This window comes from Nesoenas mayeri (assembly GCF_963082525.1).
Source record: "Nesoenas mayeri genome assembly, chromosome: 9".
Lineage (NCBI taxonomy): Eukaryota > Metazoa > Chordata > Aves > Columbiformes > Columbidae > Nesoenas > Nesoenas mayeri.
The window spans coordinates 8,686,169-8,702,043 of NC_137557.1; the positions used below are offsets into that span (position 1 = coordinate 8,686,169).

Below are 15,875 nucleotides of genomic sequence, written 5' to 3' on the forward strand. Positions count from 1 at the left end.
TTTGTTCACGCTGGCATACACACCCAGTGACAAGTCACACTGAGGTGAGAACTCCTCTGTTCTCCGGGCTAAGAGCAGCCTTTTGGCTGTGTTAGTTTGAACCTGGATCAGTTCAGCCGGTCCCACCCCACGGCAGCATTAAGCATTTGTACCACTCATGCGGCAGCAGTGCAGAGAGAAGACAAGAATGGCAGCGCTGGCTCACATGTTCCACCTGGCACATGGGAAACTACATCCCAAGGTTCAGTTTTCATGGTAGTCACCCTCCAGTGCCTGCAGTCACTTGCCCCAAGAAGGTGCCGCTGTTTGTATCAGTAACACTTCAGGGAAACACCAAGAAACCACGTGCCATGGGGTGCTCTGCACCATACAATGGGCAAATGCATGTTTGGCCAGTCTGGGTCTTAAGGTTCTTCCTGATTCAATATGTTCCTTGTTTAAATTATCTAACCAAGTGCTTAAGGCCTTCCTTATCTTGCTAAATTTATCCAGCCCTTGCCAGCTGCCAACAAGGGGAAGTGGGAACACGTGGCGATACCGCGGCAGCTCCTTCTCCAGCACAACACAGCATCTCCGAGCCCGAGCGCGCTTGGCACTCCCCACTTCTCCCTCCCGTAATCTAGGAGGGATTTGCACCTGGTTTAGCTCAAGCCTGAATTAATTTGCAAGACAGGGAACTCAAAGTGGTTTTCCTCCATCAGAAGTCAGGGCTATGGGCAGACACAAAGTGAAGCTGTGCAGCAGATGATGTTTAGCATAGTTTTCCTCTGGGCTCACTCCTTTATCTGGCAGAAAAACACAGCGGAGACTTCTGCTGGTGTAGCAGTCCCATACAACAGCCTCTTCAAACAAAACTAGCTCTCTTCAGCAAGGAACACATCATAGTTTACAGATCAAGGCAAAACCCCAAAGTCTCAAGATCCGCTGCTCTCATTTAAATCCGTCCAGCGCAACAACGTGGCATGAATTTGCTGGACTCTCAGCCCCCCGCCCCCCTGGAGCAGAACAACACAATCTGTTGTGTTTGTACAGCACCCACCACAAGTGCTGTTATTCTAAACCAGACCCGCCGTGCTACCAAACGCAAACAAAACCGGGGATGTTTGAGACAATCAAACAACAGATGCAGCAGAAACGAATTAATTTATATTTGAACAAAGGTAAAAGCCAATGGGAGGTTAAACACGACAAGCTTGAAGGGAATTCATTTGAAACCAGAGCTGAAGGGAGAGATGCCCAAAATGGTACATTTCACTGCGCATAGAGGAACTGAAAAATGACTCAAAGCCATCTGAGATTTAAACAGCTACAGCCAAAGAGTTTATCTTAGTATCCAAGCCGCGACTCTTCAGGGCCAGCTTTATAATTCTTCTTAATACACACATCATGGAGACTTCTGCAGCATATAGGAACATCCCATCAATCTGACCGACTGAACACCTTTGTACTTTTTATCACACAGACAAATGCTGAAGCTTTACTTGTGCAAAGGCTGCTGTTTATCTATAGGGACAGGCTGCTAATGACGGCTGGATAAATGTTAACAGAACAAACTTTATTAGAACTATTTTAAAAAGGGGCCTCCATAGATTAAATCTGTAGATTAGTTTAGCCACCCTAAAAAGTGGTAATTCAGTATTACAGAGCCACAACAGGGACAATGGAGCTATCAAATAGGTTCTAGCTGTTCTTTTTATGGCATTGATTTTTTTTTGATACATTCAAAGCGTTATTGCATCAGAAAACATATCATGCATCTTTATGTTTCCAGACAAAATCACCTGTATTTGTCATTTCTAGCTACATCTCAAAGGTGCACCAAATCTACAGTTTCATGGTTTTAGTTGCATGTTTTGCCTATACGCATGCTGAGATAATAAATATTAAATACAGAAAAGAACAGAAGAGAACCAAACTGACATACGGAATATTCTGCGGCAGCTCTGTTATGTTCTGCCAGTTAAAGAGCTTGTCAAAAAATTGAGGTAACAACAGTGGCCACACCACTCAGCTGAGAATCGCTCAAAATTCACGGAAGTTTTCAGAAATTCAAGTACACAAACACCAGCTGCAACTTGTCAGAAATGCCAGAACAATTAGGTTGGCTGCATTTTATTAGTCTATTAGCTGGCATTCACACAGCTCCTTGTAAATCCTTTTTCTCACCCGGGGCATATCTTCCTGGGAGAACTGAAAAGGCTGGTCTAAGGCGAGGCACTTGCAGTACTGAGGAAAAGGAAAAGGCTTAATTGAAAAAAAGGACATTTACTAGATGAATAATACAGGCCACTGATCTTTAAAAAGCGGTACCCTTACCTGGAGCACAAAAACCCCACAGTCACTGTCATTTTTCTGTTGTGGAATGCACTAAAAGGAAAAGAAACAAGACGAGACATGTTAGATCTTTACTAATCCTTTTATTCTCTGTGTCCTGACTAAACTCCAACAGGAGATTGTGCAAAACGGTATCTCGTTCTCAGATATAGCTGTTCTGCAGCACTGGAGTTGCAATTACTTATTCTGATCCCAACTTTCGCAAGGTGACACTCAACATCTTGTTAGAATAACACCTAACATTTAGAAAAATATATAGTGTAGGACAGAAAACAAATAACAAATCTTTCTTTTGAGTTTGTTTTCTTTTAGTGACCTACACAGAATAGCTTCTCAATAGTTTAAATAAATGTTTGCACAGCATTATCTGCTTTACACAGGACCAAAATACATAAGCAAAGTCACACAGGCCTAGAGGAAGATTTACTCTCAGCATCTGTGCTACCGGCAGGGCCTTTCTCCCACCAAAGGGCACTAAAGAGCATGAAGAGTGGTACATCGTCCAGCAACAGGACTGAGCAAGGCAGTCTCAAATGATAACTTTCAACCTTCATTATTTCTTCCAATACGCTCAGTTTTGACATGTGAAGCTAAAAAGTCCCACTCGCTGGTGCTGTTATGTCTTTGGCACTTGAAAAGTAATTATTTTGCCGCAGCTCCCAGATCTTCTACCTCGTAGAACGCAGAAGGACAAACCCTGATTGCACAGCATGTGCATGAGTATGGAGTGGAATAATTTCATCATTGTATCAGCATCTAAAAATAATCCTGTGCAAGGAGGGAGCTGTTGGGAGGGTGTCTAGTGTGCAATGACCTGTTTTATGTCTTTGGAGCCATTATGGGATGGCTACGCAATTCGCTTATTCCCTCATTTACACTACACACAAGTTATTCCTTTTTATTGTTGCCAGACTTTGTTTACTCGTGATCAAACATAATGTGTCACAAACAGCCCTGGAGACCAAAGCCCTCTATCCATAGCAAATATAAAATATAGGCAGGAGGAGCATTACCCTGTTCCCTCCCTCAACAAATCTCATCCATTTGACATAGTTCAGAACAGTCTTTCGGCAGAGGCGAGGAAGCTGAGTCTCCAGCTCATTCCATCCTTAAACTTGTGCCAACATGGGCACCAGCTACAGGTTTTGCTACACAGATATTTAATTGTCCAGAGATTAGGCTCTTATCACCAAGTGACTTGCAAAAAGTATTAAAGACCTGGTGGGAGACGAATGAGTGATGGAGCTCTAATTCCCATGTGTAACCACTTTACTACTGGTATAAATATATTGGTTTAGAAGTGGCCTTCTGAAATCTCCCAGAAAGTCATACTCGAGGGCTTGAGTTATTTACCTTTGTCACAGCAGTCTGCCAACCCTGAAGAAACTCAGGGTGATTCTTCTCTTTTGCTTCGGTCAGCAAATACTTTCGAATGTTCTTTAAAAAGGAAAGGAAGAAAAAAAGCAACAACATTATTCACCAACTAAAGAACAGGAGGAGAGACCCTGACATCTTTGCTGGTATCCTTTTGACAATGAGGACACATTTCAGGTGAGCATTAAGCATCAGGAGCTGAATTCAGATCCAGAGGTAGAGAGATGAACTCTGGTATGGATTGTACCTTCTACTATGAGGGCTCATTTTGGTCTATCCAGGGGAGCTGTAACACCCTTCAGCCCCACTGTACACTGGTACAATTAACACTAGAGCAGCCGTGGCACTGAGGCACAGAGGCAGAGCGCTCTCAGACACACAGTGCAGCCTGCCAGGTGTTCTCTCCTGGCTTACTTGGCTGACACCAAGACCCTTACATTCAATATAATAGCATTTTCCTGCCTGAATCTCAATACAAAACACTTTGAGTTCTGCAGCTAATCAACAAAGCTCCAGGGAGAGCTTTAGTGACATACAGGAAAAAATAGCCTGACACAAGTGAAGAGAAGGAAGCAAGATAAATGAGCCTGTGGTCTTGGGTTAAGCAAATCCTTCTGCTTCTCTGTAAATAGGCCGGTGGTTTATAGGCTGGTGGTTTACAGCACAATTTAAACACACTCCACTACACTAACATTCACCTTAGCAGGTGGACCACAGTGGAGTTTTGGGTATTGGCCCCCCTTTCCCTGCAAAGGGCAGAAATAAGAGTGTCTCATGTTTGTGAGACATTTAAGTGCAAACACCTTGCTTGGAGTGGGATGGGAGAGGCCACATTGCAAGACTGCAGGAGAGACTGCAGGGCTGCTGAGAGGGACCCCTGGTTTATGCCTCCAGTTCAGAAGCTGGAGAAGATGAGGCCTCCCCCTCCCAGAACAAACATTAGCTTCATTCTCAGCAAATGCCAGCAGAAAACTAGTATCTCCATTCAGAAGTCCTAGCTGGGAACTCTCCTGGGTACAATAATTACTACTCTTCCGTAAGCCAACAACTACACATAGTTAAAAGTAGCGGGCTGTTGCATCAAGCAAGCAATTAAGTTGACAAAATTAGCCTTTGTGAAAGGGTCATTAGAATTTGCTGGTCTCAGCAAAATTTTTCTGGCTGCTTTTTACCAAGAAGACTGATAATTTAACTCCAGTGTTCAGGCTGCAGCTTAGAAAGGTTGCTGGGTTATAATCAGGGACACACAGCCCATATCAGTGCAGGGAGAGGAAAGAGGCAACAGGCTGTTAACAGCTCAGTAACACATGAACCCCACCGGGCAGCACTACAGCATCTTCAGCCCTGTTCTCCCAGCCGGGCAACCTCCCCTAGAAAGGACCACAATTTATAATTTCTTAAACACAAATCCTTCAGTATTTTAAAGAACCACCTTTACTCTCCTTCTGGCTACCCTGCTTCCCTATGGCTCTTGGCTTCAAGCCCCTGCTTTTTGTGGGGGTGACAAGACACAGCCACAAAAGGTGTGCTGATTACATGGTCAGGCTAATTAGGCGGCAGGCAATGTGACCTCAGCTCTCAGCTCTGGGCTGACCCTCGAGGTCTGTGCTTCAGCCTCCCCAGCAGGACAAGATGATTCTCATTTCACACACGGCAGGACAATGACAGACACGCTGCATTTAAAGTTTAAGGCTGAACACAAAAAGGGGCGGGGGGCTGGGGGATGGGATGGTCTGTTTAAGGCAACAATTCAAACTTTGCAGACACAGCTGTCACTCTTACCTCTACACAAAACTTAAAATGAATGCCTTGGGAATCATAAAATGAAATAATACGACTGGGGATGTTCACAGTAATGAGGGACCAGTGGACCTCCAGGTGAATAGGAATTAACAAGAGAGTCTTTTTGAACAAGTCCACCTGGCAAGAAGAAAACACACATTAGAGACAATTCCACAGGCACAACACTGCAAAGCAAGAGATTAATCGTATCTAAGCCTCCTCTCCACCCCCGAACTGAAATATTCTTTCTCACCCTCTTCCACCACATTCCTCATGTTTATCTCATACACAACTTATTAGCAAGCACAAAAACACAGTTACAGCACAGAGAGCGGATAAGGAGCATTGCACAGTACCAGAGTTCATCACCCACTGCATTTGTGGCAAAATCCTGCTCAAGTTACGCTTCAACATCTGCACTGAAGTGGGATTTCCTAGGTAATGATGGTAACACAGTCGAGCCTCAGCTCGGTTTAGCTATGTATCTTCAGTAACGTCACTCCTGCAGCATGAACACCTCTGATTTCTTATCAGAGCTACATGGCGGATAGGTGACAGATGAAGCAGTTGTAATTACAAACAACCCCACAAAACCAGCAAGCTGGTGCAGTTTGAGTCCCTCTGCCGTACCACGGGCTCTGCGACTTATCAGACGAAGGTGGAGATGGAGCGCGCGATGCTTTGGTGAGCAGAGGAAGGGAGGGGGTGAAGACACAGCAGATTCATCCCTTCTTGAACTTCACTTTGCAGCAGATGTACTGTGGTCACAGGCAAGCAAACAAGGGAGGAGGTCTTCAAGTACAGAACAAGTAGATCAGATACAACACCCTCGGTGTCTGTGTGGCAGATGAGCCCTTATGCTTTTGGAAGCCAGTCAAGCCAGGGCCTTTCATGATTTTCCTTCTCCCAGCTACTCATGAAATGGTTGCCTAATTGCTGGGTTTTTGGTGGCACAGTCCAGAAAATAAGCAAAAATAGAATACTGAACTAAATTAACTCATCCTGTGGGAAGATTTCTATGTTGCCTTTTTTCCTTTTCTTTTTTTAAAGCTCTGTGCAATTTGAACAGTACATAATTGCTGCACTACTGGTAAAGGCTGGTTGTTTGCAGGAAAGAAAAGTATTTTTGAGTAACAGTGGGAAGCTGAAGGCACAAAAAGGTCTGAGCATTCACAGCAGTTATCTATCAGCCGAGCCTCGCTCACAACAGTACTTTGATTGTCACAAACATCGCCAATCCCCGCTCCCACCTGCAGAAACTCCTTCCTGACCAGATTACAGCACACTCGCTACACAATAATCCATCATTCTTAGAGAGAAGCAAAGAAATGTCAGCCAGCAGCAAGCTGAGCCCACAAAGGAAAACTGGAATAAATGAACTACACTTTCTGTGATGTCCATCAACAGCAGGAACGCGGTAAACTCAAGGGTCCTCACGCGACCTGAGCTGTGGGGTGGCTGCAGGCATACAAACCTGCAGCAGAAGAGTGGAAAGCAGCAGCCAAAAGCTGGAAGGGTCTTTCATTAAGACCTGATGTAGAGCAGCAACCTAGATTCGCTTGACTAAGACGGAGCAGCGTCAGCCGGCTGACACCACAGCGGCTCCGAGCAGGAGAGTCAGTCGATCAAAGGCCAGAAGGGACAGACAAACACAGGAGCTCTGGAACAGCGCAGCTGGACACTGCACAGCGTGTCCTTCTGGGCTCTGTCCCAGGAGAGCACATTCATAAAACCCAGTACAATACTCTGGTGTGTATAAAAAGCAGAACCAAGTTCCCCTTAATTGCATGACGAAGGAGTCTAGTGACTCGTTCCAATAGGAACTGCTTAGTTCTCATTCTTACTTTAGAGATCCCTCAGGAATGTAACTGTAAATGTCTAAACAACTGTCCTGCTCTCATCTGGTCCCTCCTCAGCAGCAACATGAATACAGGTTCTGCTTTCAGAATCTACCTTCACTTTTGGGGTTTTTGCAAAACTTGGGTTGCTGGAGAAAAAGAACATTAAAAAAAAAATCTGTGACTATTAAGCACCAATATTCAGTCTCTACTCTTTAAAGAGATTTTAATAAATTATATGAATAGATTTTATATTTGGATAATGAGTTCATCTCCTGCATTTCACAGATGTGTGCTATTTAAGTGCTTCTGCAGAAAGATCATACATTCAAACATGGTCCTTGATTAGTCTTGCCTCATCTCCCATATTAGAAAGGACAAATGTTCACAGAAAAAGAGGGCACTGCTCTTCGCATTAGCTACCTCAGAAAATATCACAACCCATGATCCAGCACGGCTTCTGCAAAGCAAGGTGAATTCAGTTCTTATCATGCAAACAGCTACTGGTCTCCAACTTCTGCTCTCTAGTACCTGTATGTGTTACTCAGGAGTAATAATATGATGTTATCAAAAAAACCCAGTTAGAGATAAATGGAAGAAGCAGAACTTAGTCTGCTCTCCTGCAGATCGGTGTACCTGGCACTGTCAGGAGCAGCAAGAGGCATTTCTTGCAGCTAAATGAACAGCTTAGGCAAAGACAGAACCTACCACCAATGATGAAGCCATTCAAAGTACATTTTCACAATATAACCACACTAACTTGAATAACGCCACCCTACTATTTTTATTAACCTCTCCCCACTCAGTATAGCTCCTTTTCAAACCATCCTTTGCAGGTGAGACACTGTAAGCCCATTTCAAGCTAGTGATTTAACGCAGCCCAAAAGAACCAGAGCACCGACGCCACAGAGATAAGGATACCTTTTTAGTCCATCGTTTTACCCCGTTATATCCTTTGGTTACGAGCTGTCTATGAAAAAAGCTGTTAAAGAAATGAACCTAAAAAAGAAGAAAAAGAGGAGGAATGAGCACAGAAATCTTCATGCAGAGTCATTCCCTTTCCCCCAGGATAATTTATACAAAACAACTTGTAATGAGGCAAAATTTAAAGCAGGTTTAGAACTCGAACCACAGTAGGGACAGAGGCTTTGCCAAGCCTGAACTATTGCTGTTCTTCAGCAAGCACATAAAGCAAGTCTTATTTCCCTATAATATATGATGCGAGCCACTGCAGCATTTATATTTACACTTTTGTAGCTCCAGGCATATCATGTTTAATTTTTTGTTGTGGACGGACTTGGGAGGAAAACACCAGGATAAGGAGTCGCAGTTTTTGTTGTTCTTTGCAGGGATTAAGGAGGAGAACACTGGAAGGGCAAAGCGGGGGTGGTGGAGAAGGGAATAATTTCTGCTTTTAGTTGCTGGAAGCTCTGAGACTTAATTTTTTTGATCCAAATACTTAATGAGATTTAATCTAACAACATGGTCATTTGTATTCAACTATTACAACCAGCTCCAGACAAAACCAATATTCTGCTATTTGAAAACATTTTTAAGTTATACCACATTCTTTTGTAACTAAAACCCTACATTTATGGCAAAAAACGTAGGCTTATGTTTAAAAAAAATATTTCGCTCCAGGTTAACACTATTATTCCCTGTACTTAGCTTCTTGCAATTACAGGAATAGATTAATAAAAATGGAAATCTGCAACATCTGTTTTTAATAATTCTGCTGGTGTAGTGGTGGTAGAAGGCTCCAGTTATTACTTGGAAAAAAAAAAGTTAGAAAACTCAGCATTTGAAAGCGCAGTCTAACACCCATTAGCTATGCCAGCACACTTCAAACCCACATTCTGAGGTACCAGCACAAAATCTCCCATGAGGATTTCAATTATGCACAACGAAGAAAAAAGCAGACACAAGCAAACAGATACAATCTCCAATAGCACAACCCGAGCACACACTCAGGAAGTACAGAGAATACTAATGAAGAATCACCATCGCCACCAATCAAAGCAACAACGCGCTTTCTTCTCAGCTTGAAGATTTTAAGAGTAATGTTCTGCAGAGCTCATCTAAAAATGGCTTTGTTTGGTTCTTCCTTTGTGGTCTCACCTGAAAATTGTTCAGCTCTACTAGTAAACAGATGGCTTTTTATAATTGCCACTACTACAAATTTAGTCACAGAAGTGTGGGGGGGTGTATTCTCAATTATTTTTATTCCTTTCTTTTTTGTTTTCAACTGCCACCAACACTTAGGCGCTGCAGTTGGAAAGCAGTAAGCGTTCTGTTGAGGATGCACAAACCAAAGCGAGTCCTGCGGAGTCGACAATGCCGAGGAACCGAGCAGCTCCGCAGCCGCTCGCGTTCCCCCGGCGCTGCCACGCTTTGAGGGTCTGAGCTGTGACGGCCCCGGCTGCCGGGCGGGTGGTGCGAGCAGCACACGTGCTCGGCTCAGACGCCGCCACTCAGGGCTCGTCAGCTCTGCAGAAATCCATCTTCATCCAAAATTTCAGCTGAAACACCAGACTAGCAAGCAAGGGCTCGGATGAAGTGCCTTCGAAGCAGATAAGCTGGAGACAGAAACCTCCAGGGGAGAAAGGAGAGTGCGATGGGCAAAAACAGGGCACTTGTCTTCTAGAGGTACATCCATAACATTGGGCTACCAGAGACCACCTGCAGAGCAGATCCAGTGAGTTCCTGGAATGAGCAACAGCACTGCAAACTGTATTTTAGCACAGGAAAGGAAGAAAATTTAAGCAGCAGATAGCAACAAATTATAATGGAACCACTCAGAACATCACTGAGCTAAATCTTGATTCTATATCTGAAATATTCAATGGTTCGCCCTTCCCTCCCAATCTCGCATTAGGTACATTTACATAATACGAAAAACCCTCACCTTTTCAGGGACTGCATCCATTATGAGTTCACCATACATGTTAATTATCTGTAAGAGTTCGTAAATATTTGAATACATACGGAATACATTTGTAAAACCCGAATTCACAAGTTCCCACAAAACACAGAACCCTTCACACTTAAAGCATCAATACAGAGGTGAGCAATTATAGCAACACTTCACTGTAGTCTGAAGGACAAGCACTCTGGAAGTAATAGTGGTTGGCCCGGAGAGAGACTGTAACTGGCTGCTTGGAGTCTGCCTCAATCTGAAATGCAGTTTAATTCAATTTAAGCCTACTGGTGCATGCCCTGGGCACCGCAGCCTTCTTGGGTTTTTGGCTGTGGGCCACAGTCTGCTGCTTCGCTCTGCTGTTCTCCTAACCTGCTCAAGCTTGGGGATGGGAGGAGATGCTAAAGCCGCTGTTCTCTCAAATTACTGCAACATCATTTCTTCAAAAAGAAACAGTTTAGTTGTGACGCCTCCCATCTTCCAGACTTATACCCACTATTATTGCACCTGCCATTGTAAAAGCTGCTCACCACTTCTTTTACTTCTCAAGCATAAAATAAGGATAGCCAAGCTATAACATAGCGGAAAGTGAACAACTGATACCCTAATACAAATAAGCTGAAAAGGGGTAAGGAAACACATAAACACCGAGCGTCTCTGACCTGGTCATTCAGCCAGTTCTGGCCTTCCAGCGTAGCTAAATCGTCCATATCTAGCATGTGCTTATTATAGAAGACGCGGAAATTGCAAGTGGAGCTTTTTGGATGTTTTTCCCGATACTTCATGATTTCCCTGGTGATAAAAGGTTTTCTAAGACAGGATTGAAAAGGTAGAAAAAAACACAAGTCAGGGTCATATCAAATGCACTTCTGTCAGGTTTCAGATGTGGAGCATGCAGGAGCAATACAAGCAATTTGTCCTTCACAAAATCTAGAATTTGATACTGCTACACACCTATGGGAGAAATCTTCATTAAAGACTTCTTTTAATCTTCCCATGACATCTTTTTCACAGAGTGGAACTAAACTGCCATATTTCTTCATAACTTCATCTAGGAATCCTTTAAATACACCAGAAAAATGAAAGTGCAAACAGGTAAAAAACCCTCCGAGTTACCAGCCCAATAAAGCAGTCGTTCCTTCCAAGCGCGAGCAGCAATCATTCTGCATCCAACCACCACACGTGCAAGTATATATTTAAGAAAACTAAGCTCAAATTGACAACATTAAATAAAAGCAGGACAAAAATAAAAAAGCAGCAATCTGATCACTCAGCTTCACAGGGAAATATCAGACCCCAATCTTCCCACATACACATATATCTACAGCAAACTATTAATTATTATACCAGTGCTACAAGAAGAATCCACCCCACTGCTTATTTCAACTAGCATCTTAAATAACTTTCTGCGATGTGAAAAGCCACCAGTTTCTGCAACACTTTTCACTGTAAACCCAGTATATCTCTCCCTTATGGTTTGCAGAATTATTCTCCTCAAATGTGTTCGCAGCCTGTTTGCTCCTCCGCTGCCACCACCGCAAACGGGAGAGACACCAGACAGACTCTCAGCAAGTTCCACTCATTTGCTCTCGTATCCCAGGGATGGCATTGGAGGTGCCTCAGGCAGCCGAGTCAGCCTGACACTGCCTGGGCAACCACAGCACCAGACACAAGAGATATTAAGTAGGAAATAATGAAAAGATGAGTGCTGGAGGAATTTAAAAAACCTAGGAAATAGATATATTTTTTTCCCCAGGCGCAGACCGGAACAGTGGAGACATAAATCCCACCCAAACATCCCAAACCACTTTCAGAATGAAAGAGAATGGAAAACTGGATTACAACACTTGCTAGTGAATAAGAGAAAAAAGGCCAAGCTGTCCATCTTTCTGCAAATGAGTTTTCAAATGCAGCAGAAAACATCTGTTCTGCATACAGGAATCTGGATTTGAGATCAGAGAGTCCAGGGAAACTGAACTAACCCTCTTCTCAGGCCTGGGTGTGATGGCAGAGGAGCCCTGGACAGGGCAGCGTGTGCTTAGTGCTCTGCCCACTAAGGCTTTAACAAGATCTCCTGGAAACTTTCAATGATCAGGTTGGGAAGAAACAAGACGAGAGGAAAATCTGACACAAAAACGTGCCAGAAGAACAGCGCTAAGAATAATAAAACTAAAAAAAAAACAAAGAAAAGAGAGAGATCCATCATGGAGAGACAAGAAAAGCAGTGAAGATATAGCAAGAAGTACACCTGGCTGTGTGACAGAAGGATGGGAGGACTGAAGAGTGGGATCTGACAAGGAAGAATCCTTCACAGGAAGATGTCCTTCCTCACAGCTCTGCCACACACTTGCCTAACAACTTCTATCCCATACATGTCAGCAGACTGTGACAGGGAGGATCTCTCGCTCTGGCTAGAAGTCTATATAGAAGATGTACCGGGATGTAAGTGTACCTTATTCTCTTTTAATATATATATTTATTTAACAGCTTTTTATTCCTACACACAGAGAAAGGTTCTCTGTGTTCTCATAGTTACAACTAACAGCAGCAGAGCTCCAAGAGACCTCTCGCCAGACTCTGACCTTACCTGGGCTGGTGTAACTGCGGAACTCGAGGAAAACACAAAGTTCAGATCTGTTGCAAGATCAGACACCCATCACGAACAGGATTTACCATGGGGCTCTGTCTGACACATAACAGCATATCAGAATGCACTAAGTATTGCAGCCCCTTAACATGTGAGTTCAGCTGCTGCAGAGAAACTGAAAACCTGAGAGCATCCATGACACTACTGGACCACAAAACTTTAACCTTTGCCAGTCCGATACAAGCTCGGTTCTTGACTGTTACAGAAGGATGACATCCTTTTTTCTGCTGGACAAACTTTACAACTCCATTGCAGAAGTGGTGTGTTCACTGTGGTACCACAGTGTGCCTCAGTTTCTCACACAGCACCCTGTCGCTGCTGGATCTCGTAAAGCCAGTCACAGAGAAACATATTGCACGCTAACCTGTGGGTCGGGAAAGCTAAATCGTCTTTTGAGGTTGAATGGCTCCTTTTTTTTTGCTCTGGGGAATCAATTGCAAAACTGAAGGACAAAAAGGTGGGCAGAAAAATCAGAGCATGTCAAACTCCAATCAATCCCTTTAACAGCAGCTGACAGCAGCTTCAGGTTTGTGGGAACCTCTGAAGCCAATTTCTCCCAAAGAAGACTTGAGTTATCAAAACACCACTGAACCTGAACACATCATATGAATAGTACCTGGTGGCACAATGTGTTAGCTTACTACTCCTTAGTATATGTATAGTATGCTGCTATACATAAATAAGACACTGATTACTATTTTTACCATGTTACTCTTTAGAGAGACGATCAAATGCTGCATGCTCAGCATTGAGAAAAAGAATCCCAAAGCCTTTTTGCTGAACCTTTGCTAAGACTAGTCTTGCCTTTTTAAAAAATATTGTCTAGGAAGATTCATTAAGCCTAATTTGTGAACAATTGTAGAGAAAATTAAGTGACAATGAACAATATTTGGCTATTAAAACCTGAGATTCAGTAAGTGATTTAGTTTCAGGCTAAGAGCAAGAGAAGAAACGATAAGGATGGAAGTATAAGAGCACTAAGGATTTTCAAAAACCAAGTTAAGAGTAATAATTGTCAATCATTTAAAAAAATTGAAGTTTCAACCCCGTATCATCTTCTGAAACCACACGATACAAGACATTTAAAATATCTATCAACAATCTTCCACAAATATTCCAATCAAATTACATTGTATTCTCTAAAACAAAAGAAGCAAAGGCACAATTCAACTATCCCTCAAAACAGCTTGTGAGACAAGCATCAACTTGTCCTTCCTTCATGCAGCTCTCTTCTTTGCAGCCTCCTTTCATTAAGTGTTATGCTAAGCACCCTTCACAACTCACACTAAGAACCCATTTTATGAAGGAATTAACACAACATGTAAACTCCGCGATACATCCAGCAGTTTTCAGGAACTCCTGGAAGCCCGAAGGTATGTAAAACGTATACCACAAAGCCACGACGCCAACTGCTCATCAGCCACCCGGGAAGCTTTCTGACTGTTCCTTTTGCCTCCCTTCTGAGCTCCTGATTTCAGTTCTGTGCTGTCTGGTGAAGGCTCCTCAAGAGGACTTTTACAGTAAGGGTGATCTAGTAACTTTGCATTAAAAATGTCCAGGTTTAAGGAGCCCTCTACTTCCATTTGGCTAGAATTGTCCTCATTTTGTGCCAGCTCCATGGAAAAAGGTCCATTTGCAAAATTATCATTGACATCAGAATCCTGCAAGGAGGATTGCAACAGTGTCATTCCATCTACACCCATAACCTCATTAGATACTGCATCATCTTGACTCAAACCAGCAATTTCTTTTCCTGTTATGGAGATGAAGACATCAGAGCAACCATCCTCATCCAGAGCCCTGTTGGTCTCCACCCGGTGCAAGGTCTCTGTCTCTGGAGAAGCTCTGGCGTGCAGCTCTGGTGGGACAGCACCCATGCTGCCATCCTGCCCTCCGAATTCTGGCTCCTCAGCACACGGGAACGCGTCCTGCGCACGGCAGATCTCAGGTGCACGTATTTCATTATCCTCACCTGAAGATGTGGGTGTGTTATTGTTCATATCTGATAAGCTGTACTGGTTCCAAAGACGTTTACTTTTAGATTTCCAGCAGGAAAGCAAATTACACAATCCACTTTCAAAATCCCGCTGGAGCGTCTCTTGATGGTCCCTCGCAACTTTCTCCACCCACCTTGGCTTGATTTTTCTCAATTTGCAGGCTTTGCCTCTTGCTCGAAGTTCTGGGGATTTTATAATTCTATACCAAAACCTAACCATAGAAAATTTCTTCTGCATCATAAATAAAGATCTTTTTTTTACAGTATGATGGTTAAATTTGGACCTCTTTATAGCTGTCGAGGGGCCACAAGTTCCATTCCACTCCCTTTGCAACAGCATTTCCTTTTATAGTTGTTTAAAACTACTAGGACTGTGTTGCCCTCACCACTATTGCTCTCCTCCCCGCTATACACAAAAGCACCTTTCTTTACAGGTAAGGCAGCACCACGTCGCATACCACAGGAGACATAACGGATATCGCCCGAGATGCTATTAAGAATAGCGACAGTTTCAAATTCTTCATTCAAGAGATCGTCACTCTGAAAGGATTCATTGTTGAGTTTTCTTACTGCTTCTCCAGAGGGGCTTTTGGCTTTGCGATAGGGACGGGATCTTTTTGCTCTCAGTAGTTTTGTAAGGAAAGCTGTGTGGTTCAACAGTAGGTTTTTGATAGCTTTCTGCATTTAGAGGCACACCAGGAGCCCACCTGCTCTGGAGTTCAAGTGCCTTCCTTCTGTGCTGCAGTTCGTTGTGATTTAAGCTCACAATTAGCTGAGCACTCTGTCTTTCCTTGTTAGCTACAAAAAACTGCTTCTGGAAGCAGTATTTCGCAAGATCCCCAAATCCAGCGGTCCATCTTCTAGACTGGGCCAGCAGCTGACTTCTTTTCCAAAGCAGATGCCTTCTATGGGTTTTCATTTTTCTGCTGCATTATGATCTTGAAAAAGAGCTGAAAAAAATAAAGGAAATGAATTCAGAGTTATCCG

The 15,875-nt window shown here is 43.3% G+C and overlaps 1 protein-coding gene across 1 annotated transcript; it reads right to left on the reverse strand.

Moving 5' to 3' along the window:
* Positions 1-987: 987 nt before the first annotated feature.
* SENP5 (SUMO specific peptidase 5) lies at positions 988-15,357 on the reverse strand. The gene is made up of 9 exons (XM_080349596.1): positions 14,283-15,357; positions 11,200-11,305; positions 10,908-11,055; positions 10,234-10,281; positions 8,250-8,327; positions 5,491-5,628; positions 3,688-3,771; positions 2,317-2,367; positions 988-2,226 (listed from the first exon to the last, which is right to left on the reverse strand). Exons 1-9 carry the CDS (start codon positions 15,226-15,228, stop codon positions 2,116-2,118), a joined length of 1,710 nt encoding a protein of 569 aa, XP_080205722.1. The 5' UTR covers positions 15,229-15,357; the 3' UTR covers positions 988-2,115.
* Positions 15,358-15,875: the final 518 nt, after the last annotated feature.